Genomic DNA, 18,682 nt, shown 5'->3' with positions numbered 1-18,682 from the left:
CCATATTAATTTTTTTAAATTTTTTATAAAAATATAAAAGATCAAAAATCAAAAGGGGGGGGGGGGGGGGGTTCACAAAACACACACATAAAAAAAACTCAAGGGGGGGGGGGGGGGTTAACCCCAAAACCCAAAACGCCCCTGCACAGAAGTATCAAACTTTGTTTCTGTACTTGAATTCTTCTTGTAAATATATTATAATGATAGCGATTTATAGGTGAACAGCTCGTAATCTGTTAATTGAGAGTCAGAAGGGAATAACATGACCGCTATGAGTTAACACCTTCTGTCTCCAAACAGACGATTACTCACAACGAACAAAGATATTTGAACCTTATATTATTTTGAAGAAAAAAGATGTACGAATTTGGTTTACAACAAAAATGTCCCCCGCAGCTCCACTGTGATATAACGTTTATCATAATATATGTACGTAATGTATAACTTGGAAACTGATAATATATTGATTCACTTTTTCAGGACTGTAATTAATTAGCGTTATTTCTTATATGTTGTTATTCTCAAAGCATTTAAAAGTTTATCTTACTTGTGCTTATCTTTCTTTATATTTTACTGTGATTATATATATCTTTAATTAAATGGAAAAGTAAATAATACTGACTTAATAAAATTGTAAGTATAGGACCCTATAGCTGTTGTAAAAAAAAAGCTATTCAGGTTTCATGGGTAAATGGGTTATCCTGTCAAGTTATTATTAATATTATTTTTAATTTTATAACATATCGGTAGTTTTAATCTGTTTATTTGCGTTACATTGAACTTGACTAATAAATAGACTAAAATAAAATCGTCCACAGCATCGTCGTCTTCATAAATACGTCTACAAAGAGCACTCCATAGTTAGCTAAATGCATTACACTGATGCAATAACGTGTCAACACATTTTCTCATTCATTTCAGTAGCAGCTGACAATTTCGCATTTGGATCTCGTTCTGGTAAGAAAATTATATTTCATTTAAATGTAATCTAACATGTTATGATACAATGTATGGCCTCTCTTGCAAGTGCAATAAGTTTGTACAACTACAAGTTAACAAGCCTATACATTTTTGACGAAAAACCGATGTTCTGGGACTGAGCTGAGAGTGAGAGTGAGACCATTGACAATTGATGTGTGACTGTGAAGTGTGATTGTGAATGATCAATATGATAGTCTATGTCTGATTTTAATTTATGATTATGAGAGAGGTTCGGTTTCAAAGGAAATGAAACCTGTTGATATATGAAGAGAATCTAGAGTAAGATTCAGAAATCAGACTAGTGACAAATCTGGAGAAAGGAGGCTGGCCCAAAATGTATCATTTAAACAATAATTATGATCATGAAAAAGGTTATTTGTTGAAGAAAAAAAACAACGCTCTTCTTAAATAAAAAAAAAAACTACATGTTTATGTCACCACTACGGAGCCCCGGAAGTGACATGGAGAAATTTTTTTTTCTCGTTTTCCTGAGATAAATTCTCGTTTTCCTGAGATAATTTTTCGTTTTCCTGAGATAAATTCTCGTTTTCCTGAGATAATTTTTCGTTTTCCTGAGATAATATTTCGTTTTCCTGAGATAATTCCCGTTTTCCTGAGATAAATTCTCGTTTTCCTGAGATAATTTTTCGTTTCCTGAGATAAATTCTCGTTTTCCTGAGATAATATTTCGTTTTCCTGAGATAATTCCCGTTTTCCTGAGATAAATTCTCGTTTTCCTGAGATAATATTTCGTTTTCCTGAGATAAATTCTCGTTTTCCTGAGATAAATTCTCGTTTTCCTGAGATAATTTTTCGTTTTCCTGAGATAATTCCCGTTTTCCTGAGATAAATTCTCGTTTTCCTGAGATAAATTCTCGTTTTCCTGAGATAATTTTTCGTTTTCCTGAGATAAATTCTCGTTTTCCTGAGATAATATTTCGTTTTCCTGAGATAATTCCCGTTTTCCTGAGATAAATTCTCGTTTCCTGAGATAATATTTCGTTTTCCTGAGATAATTCCCGTTTTCCTGAGATAAATTCTCGTTTTCCTGAGATAATATTTCGTTTTCCTGAGATAAATTCTCGTTTTCCTGAGATAATTTTTCGTTTTCCTGAGATAATTCCCGTTTTCCTGAGATAAATTCTCGTTTTTCCTGAGATAATTTTTCGTTTTCCTGAGATAAATTCTCGTTTTCCTGAGATAATATTTCGTTTTCCTGAGATAATATTTCGTTTTCCTGAGATTAATTCCCGTTTCCTGAGATAATTTTTCGTTTTCCTGAGATAAATTCTCGTTTTCCTGAGATAATATTTCGTTTTCCTGAGATAATTCCCGTTTTCCTGAGATAAATTCTCGTTTTCCTGAGATAATATTTCGTTTTCCTGAGATAAATTCTCGTTTTCCTGAGATAATATTTCGTTTTCCTGAGATAAATTCTCGTTTTCCTGAGATAATATTTCGTTTTCCTGAGATAATTTCCGTTGTAAAATGAACAGTTAAAATGAATTGAAAAAATACAATTTTCTTCTAATTTTATAACGTTTTGGCATCTGAATGCCCCCCCCCCCCCTGAGTACGATGTCATATATAATTTTATTTACTGTAAATTGCGAGCGAGCGAAGAGCGCAATTAACAAATAAAAGACACTAGTCTTACTCGTACAAATTTAGGTACAATACCAATTTGGATGATAAATCTATCTTGATTCAAGAACACTTTATTAACAGACTGCCCGATTACAATAGGGGACAGCCCACGAGGCCGACGGCCGTCAGCCTAGGGCCTAAATCCAGTTTTAGGGGGGTATTCAGCAGGCGCGGATCCAGGATTTCTTAGGGGGGGGGGGCAAATTTGAAATTTTGCGAGCCAAATATTGGTACGTAATGGTGACCAACAGTGACGTAATGCGGGGGGGGGGGGGTCGGTGCAGGGAGGGGCGATTTTCCCCCTCCCTCCTCCGCGAAACGCGGAAGCTTTGACGTTTCATTAAATTATTAGAGAAAAAAGACGATTCGTTGTACCGTTTTCGAAAATAATTCTCGTCTGAATTTAGTTTTCCCCCTCCCGCGCAAAGCGCGGAAAATTTTACGATTTATTAAATTATTAGAGAAAGAAGACGATTCGTTGTCGAGTTCTCGACTCTTTATCCTCGTCTGAATTTAGGTTCCCCCCTCCCGTGCGAAGCGCGGAAGCTTTTACGATTTATTAAATTATTAGAGAAAGGAGACGATTCGTTGTCGAGTTCTCGACTCTTAATCCTCGTCTGAATTTAGGTTCCCCCCTCCCGTGCGAAGCGCGGAAGCTTTTAAATTTCCTTAAATCATTAGAGAAAGAAGACGATTCGTTGTACCGTTTTCGAAAATAATCCTCGTCTGAATTTAGATTCTCCCCAACCCCCTCCTCCCGCGCGAAGCGCGGACGCCTTTACGTTTCATTAAATCATTAGAGAAAATAGACGATTCGTTGTACCGTTCTCGAAAATAATCCTCATCGGAATTTAGTTCCCCCTCCATCCCGCGCGAAGCGCGGAAGCTTTACCTTTCATTAAATCATTAAAGATTCGTATTACCGTTCTCGCCTCTGAATCCTCGTCTGAATTCAGGTTCCCCCTCCCGCGCGAAGCGCGGAAGCTTTGACGTTTCATAAGATTATGAGAGAAAGAAGACGATTCGTTGTACCGTTCTCGATTCTTAATCCTTGTCTGAATTCAGTCCCCCCCCCCCCTCCCCTCCTGCGCGAAGCTTAGACGTTTCATTATATTATTAGAGAAAGAAGACGATGCGTTGTATCGTTCTCTATACTCTTAATCCTTGTCTGAATCAGGGGCCGTCTTAGGGCCCCTGGGGGGGGGGGGGTCGAGGCGGCGGAGCCGGCCCCGGAAGCTCAGGGGTTTTAGGCGTTTAATTAAGGTCAGATGAGCATTTTTTTTGTATACCTTATTATTTTGTGAGACTGGCACGTCACTATTTGGCGTGGGGTCCAGGGGGCGGAGCCCCAAAATATCAGGGGTTTTAGGCATTAAATTACCGTCAGATGAGCATCTAAGGGCCCGCCGTAGGGCCCTAGGTGAAATCCAGGGGGCAGAGCCCCTGGAAGCTTAGGGGTTTTAGGCATTAATCACGGTCAGATGAGCATATTTTGATGCCTCATTATTTTTCAACACTGGCAGTTAACTATTTTTTCTTTCTTGCTCTCATTCTATTTCATTTCTCTTTAATATACTTTTTCAAAAAAGTAGGGGGGGGGGGGGCTCGGGGCTCCCGATCCCCGCCGTACCTCGGGCCCTGACAAGTAGGAATCAACTAAAAAGTGAGGAAAAATCTCGGAAATTATGTCATTTCAGCATTATTTGTAATCCACCGTTGTGGAATTAGAAATAAACCAGGTTTGAATTTGATTTCCCCCAAGCCCCCCCCCCTATCAGTACGCCAGTATCTCCTCTTTTCCTTTTTTCTTTCCCTTTCCTTCCTTCTCTCTTATTTTTTTGATGGGGGGGGGGGGGGGGGTCAACAACCTGGGAGGCAAGGCCCTTTCGCCTTCCCCAATCTCCTTCTTCCCCCTTTTCTTTTCTTCTTCCTCTTCTTTCTTTCCCTTTCTCTCTTCTTTCTCTTTCCTTCTTTTCCTTTCTTCTCTCTCTTTTTTTTTTGCGGGGGGGGGGGGGGGGGGGGGCCAAGGCCCGCTCGGCCCCCCCCCTGGATCCGCGCCTGGTATTCAGTTATTCACATCACCTTGTAGGTCTCAACATTCAATTGTCGAAATTCGATATATTTATGAAGATAATTATCAATTCCAAAAGGGCCTTAAAGGGGAAGGCCACCCTAAGAATATCTATATTTTAATAAAAGGAGACAAATAAGACAAAGTGATTAATAAAAGTTTGAGGAAAATCGGATATGAAATAAGAAAGCTATGAAATGTTCAAGTTTTAAACAAATTAAAATCGATCAAGAAAATCGGGGAAAACGATGTCTGGGGTTTCGAAAGTTATGCAACATATATTGGTCGGGAATTATCTCAGGAAAACGAAATATTATCTCAGGAAAACGAGAATTTATCTCAGGAAAAACGAAATATTATCTCAGGAAAACGAGAATTTATCTCAGGAAAACGAAATATTATCTCAGGAAAACGAGAATTTATCTCAGGAAAACGAAATATTATCTCAGGAAAACGAGAATTTATCTCAGGAAAACGGGAATTATCTCAGGAAAACGAAATATTATCTCAGGAAAACGAGAATTTATCTCAGGAAAACGAAAAATTATCTCAGGAAAACGAGAATTTATCTCAGGAAAACGAAATATTATCTCAGGAAAACGAGAATTTATCTCAGGAAAACGAAATATTATCTCAGGAAAACGAGAATTTATCTCAGGAAAACGGGAATTATCTCAGGAAAACGAAATATTATCTCAGGAAAACGAGAATTTATCTCAGGAAAACGAAAAATTATCTCAGGAAAACAAGAATTTATCTCAGGAAAACGGGAATTATCTCAGGAAAACGAAATATATCTCAGGAAAACGAGAATTTATCTCAGGAAAACGAAAAATTATCTCAGGAAAACGAGAATTTATCTCAGGAAAACGGGAATTATCTCAGGAAAACGAAATATTATCTCAGGAAAACGAGAATTTATCTCAGGAAAACGAAATATTGTCTCAGGAAAACGAGAATTTATCTCAGGAAAACGAGAATTTATCTCAGGAAAACGGGAATTATCTCAGGAAAACGAAAAATTATCTCAGGAAAACGAGAATTTATCTCAGGAAAACGAGAATTTATCTCAGGAAAACGAAATATTATCTCAGGAAAACGAGAATTTATCTCAGGAAAACGGGAATTATCTCAGGAAAACGAAATATTATCTCAGGAAAACGAGAATTTATCTCAGGAAAACGAGAATTTATCTCAGGAAAACGAAATATTATCTCAGGAAAACGAGAATTTATCTCAGGAAAACGGGAATTATCTCAGGAAAACGAAATATTATCTCAGGAAAACGAGAATTTATCTCAGGAAAACGAATATTATCTCAGGAAAACGAGAATTTATCTCAGGAAAACGAAATATTATCTCAGGAAAACGAGAATTTATCTCAGGAAAACGAAATATTATCTCAGGAAAACGAGAATTTATCTCAGGAAAACGGGAATTATCTCAGGAAAACGAAATATTATCTCAGGAAAACGAGAATTTATCTCAGGAAAACGAAAAATTATCTCAGGAAAACGAGAATTTATCTCAGGAAAACGGGAATTATCTCAGGAAAACGAAATATTATCTCAGGAAAACGAGAATTTATCTCAGGAAAACGAAAAAATTATCTCAGGAAAACGAGAATTTATCTCAGGAAAACGGGAATTATCTCAGGAAAACGAAATATTATCTCAGGAAAACGAGAATTTATCTCAGGAAAACGAAATATTGTCTCAGGAAAACGAGAATTTATCTCAGGAAAACGAGAATTTATCTCAGGAAAACGGGAATTATCTCAGGAAAACGAAAAATTATCTCAGGAAAACGAGAATTTATCTCAGGAAAACGAGAATTTATCTCAGGAAAACGAAATATTATCTCAGGAAAACGAGAATTTATCTCAGGAAAACGGGAATTATCTCAGGAAAACGAAATATTATCTCAGGAAAACGAGAATTTATCTCAGGAAAACGAGAATTTATCTCAGGAAAACGAAATATTATCTCAGGAAAACGAGAATTTATCTCAGGAAAACGGGAATTATCTCAGGAAAACGAAATATTATCTCAGGAAAACGAGAATTTATCTCAGGAAAACGAAAAATTATCTCAGGAAAACGAGAATTTATCTCAGGAAAACGGGAATTATCTCAGGAAAACGAAAAATTATCTCAGGAAAACGAGAATTTATCTCAGGAAAACGAGAAAAAAAAAATTTCTCCATGTCACTTCCGGGGCTCCGTACACCACTAGTTAATTTAGAAGCATTTTATGTTTTCCTTGTCATCACATTTATTATCTATTCTCCAAACAAAAGGCTTTCCTTCCAATTCATCATATTCATATTCATACCACTGCAGCTAGATTATTGATGCAAACAAATGAAACAATTACAATTATAGGGTCTAGCTAGCTCTTTCCACCGATTTCATCATATATTGTTGTTACTGTTAGACTTCACTTCTGATATATAAATAGAGTGTGTCTTGGAAGCCACCATACAGCAAGCTGGTCTCATCTTTTCAGGTTGTTTACTTTCACAAAATGTAAATCGTAGCTAGTGAAATAGTGGCATTTCCTGTCATATTTAACATTTCACTCTTAGTTTGTGACTTTGAGTAAGAGAGGTTTGCCTGAGATGTTGACATCAGGTTGTCTGCAAGCATACTGAATATCAAGCCATCAACCAAAGAAATGCTGTGGGGGGGGGGGGGGGGACTTGAGAATTGCATACTGTGTTTATGTAGAATTACATGTTTAATAACATTGTATTTTAAGATACAACTGTTTAGATGTTCTCTCACTTTGCACTGTGAGAATGGTTCAAAGCTAAGGTTTATGCTTTGCCCAGAGAATGCAATTTTCAACTGTAAAAACTCAATCTTATAATGACTTTCTGCTGTTTTAGTTTCAATCCTTATCAAATGGTAGGTTGTGGGACTCAGGCAAAAAATAGGTTTCGTTCTAGAATTATAATGACTTAATATTATGATACAACTTATTTTCTGGCAGTACAAGATTATTTAAACAAAACAGGTCTTTGTTTATCATCTACATCTAGTATTGAGATGTCTGGTGAGACAGAAGCAGTAAATGCCAAGATGGAAGATTTGAAAGTAGGTGAGACAAGCCAGGCTTCCGAGCAGAACAATGCCGCAGAGGATGGGGACAAGGAGGACGTGGTTGATCCATGGACTGTAGCCACATCATCCAGCAAAGGAATAGACTATGACAAACTCATCGGTAAGTTTATAACATTTCCTTTATGTATGGGATGGGTGATGTTGAGGAGGAGGAGGAGGAGGAGGAGGAGGAGGAGGAGGAGGAGGAGGAGGAGGAGGAGGATGGAGGAGGAGGAGGAGGAGGAGGAGGAGGAGGAGGAGGAGGAGGAGGAGGAGGAGGAGGAGGAGGAGGAATATATGTTGGATTTTGAATAGTCTTTTAAAAATATTTCTGAAATGGCATTTGATACATGTATTTTGAAGTATTTTTTTTCTCTCATATCAATACTCAAAATACCTATTTTAACAACAAAACAAAGAATCCCACTAGAAAATATGACTTAAAAAATTCATTTATGATTACTCTTATGGCAAAGAAGTGGTTAAACAAGTTACATGATAAATGTTTTCAATTTGGAATTCTCATCAATATGAAACTTGGCCAATATGGGAAATCTTTTCTTCTTGTTCTGTAGAGTAGGGATGGGGGGGGGGGGATATTTTTATTTAAAGTGACAATTTTAGTTTTGTATTCTAGTGATCAAATAAAATTAAGTATGGACTATCAACAAAAAAAGAATCTTAATGAAAGACATCTCAGATGACAGTAATAATAACTGAATCAAATTGAATAAGCATTTGTTAGAGATCTGTGTATTCAACTAGTCTAGATTTTTAAGTCTTTGATATTTACCACAGTTCTTTATGTCGTTGTGTGATGGACAGTTAGATTTGGGAGCACCAAGATAGACGATGCATTACTGGAGAGATTTGAGAAGATAACGGGTCACAAGCCACATCACTTCCTCAGGAGAGGAATCTTCTTCTCTCAAAGGTGAGTAATTACTGGACAATAGTAGCTCCAGCAATTTGCATGAAGTCACTAATCCAAGTGAAGTGTGATATGTTCATGTACAGTATCAGAAAATACAGTGTGAAAAATATTGGATCAAAAGCTCTTTACAAGTATTACAAAAAAAGGAAAATCTGAAAGCTACTCTCTTCCTGCTATGGTGACTTTGTACAAGTCTGGCTGGCAATCAAGAAAAAAAAAATGATGTGAGAGTCATGCCCTTTAAAAATTTGGCCTCTTTAGCAATGTCCTCGTAATTTGTGGAAACATTAGTGTCTCCCTCAAAAAAAAAGGATTAAAAATAGACCAAATTAACCTGCCTGCCACACCCCTCCCAGGATTCCTGATCAATAAGCAGTGTTTTTGTGGACACTTTGCTATTCCTTGTATGAATATGCTTTGTCAATTTTAAACCTGTTTTTGCAAGAAATTGTTGATATTACTGTTAAAGGTGAATAATTTGCACAATCGTCTTTTTTTCTTTGTTTATACAGAGATCTCCACCTGATCCTAACACGCTACGAAGCCAAGAAGCCTTTCTTTCTCTACACCGGTAGTAGAGGTCCCTCTTCAACATCTATGCATGTCGGTCATCTTATTCCCTTCATCTTCACCAAGTGAGTATGAAATATTATGATATATTGATCAGTTTTCGTTGTCAACCATATGCACAATTGCTGCCTCGCTTTAAAGGCCATTTTCATAGGTCATCATGCCTTTGGCGCAACGAGTGCTTCCCATGGCGTAACATAGTGGTGTATCTATGATGTGTCATCCATTTATTCACAATTCACATGAAATTTCTTTCTGTATAAAGCTGGATTTCTTGCCCAGATCCTCCTCAGAATATAAATTCTCTTCCCTTCAGTCATGACAAATTATGAAGATTTAGGTAGCTGAATGGCAAAAGAGTAGTGGCACATAAAGATGTATTCGTAAACCAAAATGCAAACCTTAATTTGATTGCATATGGGCAGAACTAAATCGATAGGGACATGGAACTTGGAACTTCTACATTTATTAGCCCGATATGACCAAAAAACTGTCAAGGCATTCAGATCACTGTTTTTAATTTACCTATACCACTAAACGTTTTTACCTATTACGTGCCACCGTACTTATTATCAAGCTACTTGACGCAAAGTCATGTCTAATATTTATTTTATCTTGTGGTCAAATGTCTACTATGTTATAGTTTGTTCAGGTGACATCCCTCTTGTTATCAGCTTTAGTTTCTGTTTGGCTCCTTTGGAACATTAAAATCCATGCAAATAATTGTGCTATTGCAAATCTTCCTGAACTAAACTATATCCTCTCTCTCCTTCTCACCACAGGTGGCTTCAGGATGTGTTTGACGTACCTCTGGTCATTCAGCTGACCGATGATGAGAAGTTCTTGTGGAAGGACCTCAAGGCTGAGGAGGCCAATAAGCTGGCCTACGAGAACGCCAAGGACATCATCGCCCTTGGATTTGATGTCAACAAGACTTTCATCTTCTCAGACATGAATTATATTGCGTGAGTATCTCAAAAACATTTCTATTATTATTTAAGGTTCATTCAAATGTGACAGGGTTCCTAAACTGTCTTGGGGATCTGACAAAACCTGGAAAAGTTCAATAGATGATTTAGCAAGAAAAAGGTAATCCGATCTGCACAATTTTGATTTTAAATCAGCAGATTGTGCCTGACCTTTATATTCTCTTAATCTCCCATCATTATCGTGTTGGAGACGATTACATTTTCCTTTTTTAGATATCCATGGGAGTTATATTTTGAACCATCTCGAGTTAAGTATGAAACAGGTTTTTAAAAATAGAACAATTCAAGCCTGTAAAATTGGAACAAGGAAGGAGTATGAACTTATAAATGCAAAGTGCAAATTCCCTTGTGGTTGGGGTGTAGGGTTTGCTGTAAAGCATCTTTAAACCGGGGTGCTGCAAGACATCGCTAAGCCTGCCTCTAATTAGGTTGTTCATGTTGCTTCTCCTATTATGACTTCATTTGCCTTTTTATGAAATTCTTTTTAAATTTTTTTTTAGATCATGTCCAGAGTTCTACCGTAACATGTTGAAAGTACAGAAGTGTGTAACATACAACCAGGTCAAGGGTATCTTTGGTTTTGGAGACAGTGATTGTATAGGTAAGAAGAATATTAGTTGCCTGTGTTATGATTGCCACTTAAGCGATTCACATTAATGATCTCAGCTTAAAAATATTAATTACTTTAATCCAGTTTGTCCAATTTCTAGTAATTTTTTACCAGCCTGTTTCACATTTGGCTTCTTCCACACTATTCAATGGCTGTATTGCCCAAAAGGTTTCTTGATAAAGAAAAATAGAAGTTTTTTTATACATTCATACAGGGTGCTGAAAATTGCACAATATATTCCATAACCAAAAACAAGTAGGCCTACTCCAAATTTTGCATCAAATCCTGCTTCTTGTTTGTGTATGGTTTTATACTTTGTGTTAAATAAGGAAATGCTTGTGAAAGAGTGTAATGAAAAATACATAACATTGATTTTAATTAATTCCACTTTTATCTTTTACTCAGTTGACTTTTTCCTTTCATTGTTTGTCAAACTATGAGAAAAATTTATTTTGTTATTTGTGCAACTGATGCAAAGATAACTTGTAAACACAAATGTTGAATTGTGAATGATGAGATTAAACAATCAAGATATTATTTTCAAATAGTAAATAAAAAGAAGCCTTACCACTTTTATATGTATGCAATCAATTTTGATCCTTTTCTCAATTGTCTTAAAGGTAAAATCAGCTTTCCAGCAGTTCAAGCCTCGCCATCATTTAGTAATTCATTCCCAGCGATATTTGGGACAAAGAAGGATATCCCATGTCTCATTCCATGTGCAATAGATCAGGTAAGAAAATACACTATGGAAGATGGAGAGAGGAACAGGGAGGGAAGGAGTGAGGGAGAAGGGCAAGTAAGAGCAATGAAGAGAGAGAGAGAGAGAAAGAGAGAGAGAGACACACACAGAGAGAGAGAGAGAGAGAGAGAGAGAGAGAGAAAGACAGAGAGAGAGAGAGAGTGAGAGGGGGGGGGGGGGGGGGGGAGAATTAAACACTTCACATAATAAAGAGTAAGTACAAATATAGTTACGTCATCAACTTTCAGAGAAGTTAACTTGTTTTTTGTGATTTTCCATACACTTTTACACCAGTGTGAAATCAACAAATTTTAGTTCAAGCATATCACTCCAGTGTGTTAGAATAACTAGAAGTTACTTTGGCGGTGATTTCTGAAAATTGTAGGCAAAGGAATTCATGTACAACAAGGAGATATGAAGTTTTTTACAAGAGACAATTTCCTTTTTTTAATATACTCCGTGACATCCATCACTTCTTCATTCCTGATTCTTCATGTTTTCTCTCACTCCTGCAGGATCCCTACTTCAGGATGACGAGGGATGTTGCACCCCGCCTAGGATACCCCAAACCAGCCCTTATCCACTCCACGTTCTTCCCAGCCCTCCAGGGGGCACAGACCAAGATGAGTGCCAGTGATCCCAACTCATCCATCTTTCTCACAGATACACCAAAACAGATTAAAACAAAGGTAAGGACATGATTTGCATCAGAAAACAAAAATGAAATGATAAAAGAAAGTTTCAAAAGAAATAAGTTATCCATTGTCCATGTGTGTATTCTTGGGACTATGTTATTTTTGTTACACAACTTAACGCTCTTGAAGCCTCCCAAATAGTCTCGATCCCATATTTTATCTATCATGAGATAAATATACCAAAGATTTAAAGAATATGTAACTGTTTCCTGTCGGAGATTAGTATATACTGTCGTAAAAAGGGATGTCATGGAGCTAATCAAGACTGAAATGGGTCATATTGCAAAGCCATTGTGTTGCATAAAGCAATCTTTCCATCAGTCGGTGCCTATTGTTTTGTGCAAACTTGCATGCGTGACAAACAAGCTTATGTTTTAGCTTGTAAAGTGCATTAATTTGTATTATTGTAAAATTATGCTAACTGTGATGTTGATATACCTTTAATCTATTTATATCTATTCATAAATGATTTACTTGCTTTTAAGCAACCTCTCCTGAACACATCTTAATGAATTTCTTTCTCTCTCCTCCCTCCTCTCTCTTTCTCTGTCTGTATCATTCTCCTGTACAGATTAAAAGTATGCATTCTCCGGTGTGAGAGTGTCAATAGAGTAGCACAAGGAGAAAAGAAGGGGACACTTTATATGTTGATTTTGATCTATTTATATATCTATTTATAAATGATTTCCTTGTTGCTAAGCAACTCCTTAGTAATACATCTTAGTTATTTTCTCTCTCTCTCTCTCTCACTCACTCTATCCTGTATAGATCAACAAATATGCCTTCTCTGGTGGTGGAACATCTGTGGAGGAGCACAGAGAGAAAGGAGGAAATTGTGATGTAGATATCGCATACCAGTATCTCACGTTCTTCTTAGAAGATGATGACAGATTAGCCGAGTTCAAAGAGGTAAGGAAGAAGATATCAATACGTAGACTAGGAGTGGAGAGAAGGGTATTTGGGGTGTATGATTGGTGGGGGAAAGAGATGGGGGTAACTGTGATGTAGATATCGCCTACCAGTATCTCACGTTCTTCCTAGAAGATGATGACAGATTAGCTGAGTTCAGAGAGGTAAGGAAGAAGATATCAATATGTAGACTAGGAGTGAAGAGAAGGCTATTTGACTGCAAGGTATATACCTTGGCCCGAATGCATATAGGAGGTTTTTATTAATTCACAGATTAGACCATGGGTTAACATGGACTAAAATAGGCTTAAAATAGTGTACATAACTGCTTATTTATTACCTGCTTATTTGACTTAAGGACATGCATGGATACACATGCATGGATATTTAAACCATTGGTTATGAAAAACCTCTGTCACGAATCATTCAATTGTGCAAAACATCAATATGGACTAGATGAATAGTCATACTGGAAAGCAGTTCATCAGAGCTGATTTTCAGCTCGAGGGCAGTGTTGAAATTGTGCAAATTGGATATGAGCAAATTTGTATGTGGCACTTAGTAGTAAATATGGCTGGGCAAAGAGTGATATTGTAAAATTACTGGAGAGCAGTTCATAAGAGTTGTTTTTCAGCTTGTGAGGGCAGTGTTGAAATTGTGCAAATAGATATAAGCAAATTTGTATGTGGCAGTTAGTGGTCAATACTGCTCGTTCAAAGAGTGACATTTTAAACTTTCAGCACAAAAACAGTGATGCTTTAAACTTTCAGGACAAAAAGAGTGTCATTGTAAAGTCTTTCAGAAGTAGAAGAAAGATATTGTAAACTTTAGCATGAAATGAATGACATTGTACGCTTTCAGCCCCCAAAGTTTGCTCCAGATTGCCACAGAAATCCAGGGGTCATGTGACATGCCCACTTGATTCGACAAACAAGGACCATTTCTAACCACTAAGCCTGTTATTTTTCCTGTCATATGTCTGTATTATACAAAAATAGCCTCAATGATATGACAACTAAGGGCCATTTCTAACCACTAGGCCTGTTATTTTTCCTGTCATATGTTTGTATTATTGTAAATGGGCATCAATTTGGGGGAAAAGAGTCCTTTGCATATTCCCCAAAAAGTGACCAATTTTGAAATTTTTCGGAAGTACCTATTCATTGTATACATATTGTCTTCTCCTCTTATGGGAGTCCTTTGATATTGCATTATGAAAACAAATGATCTTTCAAAGGTATGATAAGCTCTGCTTTAAAGTCCTTTTCCATTGAGTGATGTAGCAAATGTCTAGTGTAAAACTTCAGTTCCAGCTCTATATATCCAATGCAGATTCTCCCCAAATTTAAGGCTATTTTGCTGAATCTTGGTTTATAAAATACTTTGCAAAGCGGAACATGTTGTTCGTCCATATATGTGTTATAAGGGTTTTACATAGAAGTATCTATCAGGTCCGATTATTTAAGTTTCAGAGCAGACCTTTGAGGTCACCACTAAAACGTGACAACTCAAGGTAGAACTTTTGGTCGTTGTTTAGACGTACCAGAGAATTGATCACTAGACCAACTCATGACTATCAGTACATATGTATAATGAATGAGGAGTTGCTTGTAACCAGCTCAAGTCCAGCTCAATTTCAAGTCGATTTGAATAAATAGAGACAAATCAAATGTGGAAAACATTTAAAATTTCATCTGTTTCTCTATTTATTCAATTCAACTTGCAAATGGTTTAGACTTGCCCTTTAAGAGGTACCAGCATCTTGAGAGAGGGGGGGGGGGGGGGGGGGCAACAGTCTTCTTATTTGGTAGATGAAATTCAAATCAAATGGCCATTCAGCCATTGATCAGGAGGGTGTGGGACGGGGTTGCTATGACTCACTTTGAAGGTCCTTTCCCCCATTCCCCTTTTCCCCCTCTCTTTTTCTCCTTTTTTCCCTCGTTTTTGCCATGTAATGGTAGGGGGACGGGGGGGGGGGGGGGGGGCACTTGCTCCATGTGTCCGACCCTGTAGCTATGCCACTGCTTGTAACATTAACTCAACTATGAGATGCCTATTGTTCCGCCCACTGCAAATCAATTTATTCTCATGGCAGTCTGAATCTCAGTTTTGATCCGATGATTAAATATCATCCTTGCATGCGATGGGAACATTAATCGTGTCAACCTGCGAGGTGTCGGAACTAGCTTTTCCTGTAGACCATACACATAGTGCAGTCAGCTATGTTAGTCTCAGGAAGGAAATAAGTGATTGTCTAGCCATTTCCTACCCACTCATATCCTATTTTCAAGGGGAATTCCACTCTGATGTAAATTTTGAAGAAGAAAAAAAAGAGAGAAAATGTGGTAGAAACAGAGTTGTGAACATTTGAGAGAAATCTATTGAAAAATAAGAAAGTAAACAGGAGTTTTTAACTGTATTACACTTTATTTGCTACTCCCCATTTGTTTTGTACTAAAGAATTTTTTTTAATGAATATGTTTCCAAAATATATCATTGAAATAGGGTATTAAAGATCTTCTGATGTGAAAAAAAAACAACCTCCAGACTTAAGAAATCGGACATTGATGAGAATGGTTAACTTAAGCCAAACAAAATTAGAGTTGCTAGGTAAATATATCACAGAGTTGTCAATTTGATTACATAGTGATCCTTTACACTTTAAAACTGAGCTTGTTATTTTCATCAGATTTTTCTCCAACCTTTATTGGTCATAATTTTTAATATTCATGCATTTAATCACATGAAGTGAGAGTGGACTTTCCATTTAAAGCAATCAAGAGGCCTAATGAAATTTATTGCACATCATACACCATGTTAGTTTTGTGTTAACATCATTCTTTATGAAACCTAACATTCCTGGCAACATTAAGTCATAGAAGAGGATATCCTACTTGAGTTAGATGGTAGAATGAGTTCTATGATTTGATTTTGGGATGTGGTGTTCAATAACTTTCTTTTTCATGTGAAAAGGTGATTTGCAGCAAAGAGATGTTTAGAAAAGTTATTAAAAGGGATAGTTTAGAAGTTGATGACAGTTGGAAAAAAGGAATGTCTGATTCTCAGAATATGATTAAAACTAGTTTGGTAAAAAAGTAGTGATGCAACAGTTGAGTCATCACTGGAAATCGCCCACTTCTTGAGGCCATGGGGAATTCACACCATTGGTGAATTTACACAATAACAGGTATTATCAACCACTCAAAATGAACTTCACTTTCATGAGCTTAGTGATTCTAATAAGCGCTATATAAAAAATGAGTATCATTATTATTATTATGAGCTACCGGTAAATTTGTGTAGAAGTGACCTGTTCGATTTTGCTATTTTTGCCAAGTGGGCCACTGTCATTTTGTGCACACATGAATTGGTAATTCCACCAAGTCTGGTTTAAGCGCAGTGTGATGCAATAGGAATCCCCAGAGTCACTTTAAATCATGTCATCATTTTTTTTCTCACCTGCAGGAGTACAGCAGTGGTCGTATGTTGACGGGTGAAATCAAGAAAGAATTGATCACCATTCTCCAGAAGATGGTGGCAGAAATCCAGGAGAGGAGAAAGACCGTGACCTCTGACCTCCTCAAAGAGTTCATGACCCCTAGAAAGCTCAACTGCCAGTCATGATTCAGACTCATCATGTAGGTTTATTAGGTTTTCAAATTGATATTCATGGATCTTCTGTAAAAAGTTTATTTCATTCTTTGAGTATTCTCCTCAAACATTTCCAGAAAAGTGCCCCTCGCCAGAAATGGTTCCTGAGCATATCGCCCAATTCCAGAAAAATTGCCATGTTTTAGAAACACTAACTGAGCATATTATCAATTTGGAATGAGCCGTTTCAATAGCCTCTGACAGTTTTGAATATGTGTTTACAAATGATGATGGTTTTCAGGGTGCCCCACGACTACCCTGGCTTTAACTGGGCCACCTTGAGGCACTCTCAGCGTTCAAGAGATGCATTCTCAGCATGTTTCCTTGGAGTAGGGAATCTGTCCTCATTGACTTAATATTCCTGTGATATGATATCACAAAAGTTACTGTAGTCTAGATATTATTAAACAGGTCACATATTGATAGAAAATTAAAGCCCCTCTAAAGTGTTGGGGGGCCCCAAATTTGCCAAAAATTTGATGGCAAAATTTCACTTAAATAGTTTCATAATGTGAAAGAATGTGTCATTTAAGACACACTTCTGCAAAGATGTCTCCCCAAAAGTGTGTTTGAAGACAAATATTGTTAAATGAATACATAATTAGGGTTTTCTGCTGTACGCAAGAATCCTAAATTTTGTATTCTTTCATCAATATTCGACTTCAAATACATTTGTTTTGAAAATCCTTGCAGAAATGTGTCTTAAATGACATCCTCTTTCACATTATGAATGTTTCATCTTTTTTTCATCGTTCAGATTCAGCATACCTTGAATTCAACCATTACATGTCTAATGCAAATTCAGCAAATTCATTTTTTTAATTTTAGAGATATTTATTAGTAATTATAGTATTATTGCAAAATCTTTCCAGAAATCAACTTCAGGACAATTGCAAGACCCTTTTGTGTTACGTAACATGTCATTGTATAATGTTCATACGTTGCAATATTGGATGCACAAATGGTCAATTGAAATGTTCTTTCTCCACAGTCCTTTGAGATCATGTTCTATATTCACCAGTTACTTGCATGTTATCTATAAATCATGTGGGTATGTTCAGATGAACATTTTCACGCTATAAAACTACTTATATTACTTTATTTCTCTCCTAAGGAGAGGAACACAAAACAGATAATATACATTCAATGATCCATTAAGCTCAGGAAGATCCACATGGAGTATGGCCTGTTCACTTTCGACATCGGTATACTGCGTTTTTGTTTTCTTCTTCGTTTTTCTACATGTAACTGAATGGCAAGTGGTGATGAAAGAAATAACTGCATGCAACGGATGTCCTATGTTCCCTCACTATCTCTGTGTTATAAGATACAGATATTTAAAGCAGAATTCGTAAAACAAACGCTGTCATCTGCTGAGTCGAATTTGAACAAGCCTGAAGGAAGGGAAATTTTTATCAAACTTTCTAGAATATACCATGAGACAGCAGTTGAATCTTACAAATCCTGATCAACTGTTCTGTATAAATGTTATAAACGATGTAAATATGTTCATTCAGGGCCCCATGGAAGACCACTACTGTTGGTGAATGGGCTACCCTGTCAAAATATTAGAAATAAATAAATAAATAAGTAAATCAGTGAAGGATTAGACTGGGTGATTTCTAAGGTCATTTGTGATTTTGATTTATGGAGTACTGGAATATTTGCCCAAGGGGAAAAGGAAGAACTTTAAAAAGAAAATGTTCTTTTGGCATGCATCGTTACTTTGTGTGATGCTTGCTTGCCCCTTTGTATCCTGGTATCTTGGATACCGCAACCA

General features: G+C 36.8%; 1 protein-coding gene across 1 annotated transcript; it reads left to right on the top strand.

Moving 5' to 3' along the window:
- Positions 1-853: 853 nt before the first annotated feature.
- Positions 854-17,433, top strand: LOC574927 (tryptophan--tRNA ligase, cytoplasmic). The gene is made up of 10 exons (XM_030999110.1): positions 854-957; positions 7,742-7,923; positions 8,628-8,736; positions 9,249-9,371; positions 10,089-10,271; positions 10,796-10,896; positions 11,526-11,638; positions 12,163-12,336; positions 13,111-13,251; positions 16,717-17,433. The coding sequence occupies exons 2-10, from the start codon at positions 7,749-7,751 to the stop codon at positions 16,873-16,875; spliced, it is 1,278 nt and encodes a 425-aa protein (XP_030854970.1). The 5' UTR covers positions 854-957; positions 7,742-7,748; the 3' UTR covers positions 16,876-17,433.
- Positions 17,434-18,682: the final 1,249 nt, after the last annotated feature.

Source organism: Strongylocentrotus purpuratus, unplaced genomic scaffold (assembly GCF_000002235.5).
Source record: "Strongylocentrotus purpuratus isolate Spur 01 unplaced genomic scaffold, Spur_5.0 spur5_scaffold_5, whole genome shotgun sequence".
In the NCBI taxonomy this organism is placed as follows: domain Eukaryota; kingdom Metazoa; phylum Echinodermata; class Echinoidea; order Camarodonta; family Strongylocentrotidae; genus Strongylocentrotus; species Strongylocentrotus purpuratus.
Note: the sequence above shows the minus strand (reverse complement) of the source record. Positions and strands in the feature narration are given on the sequence as shown.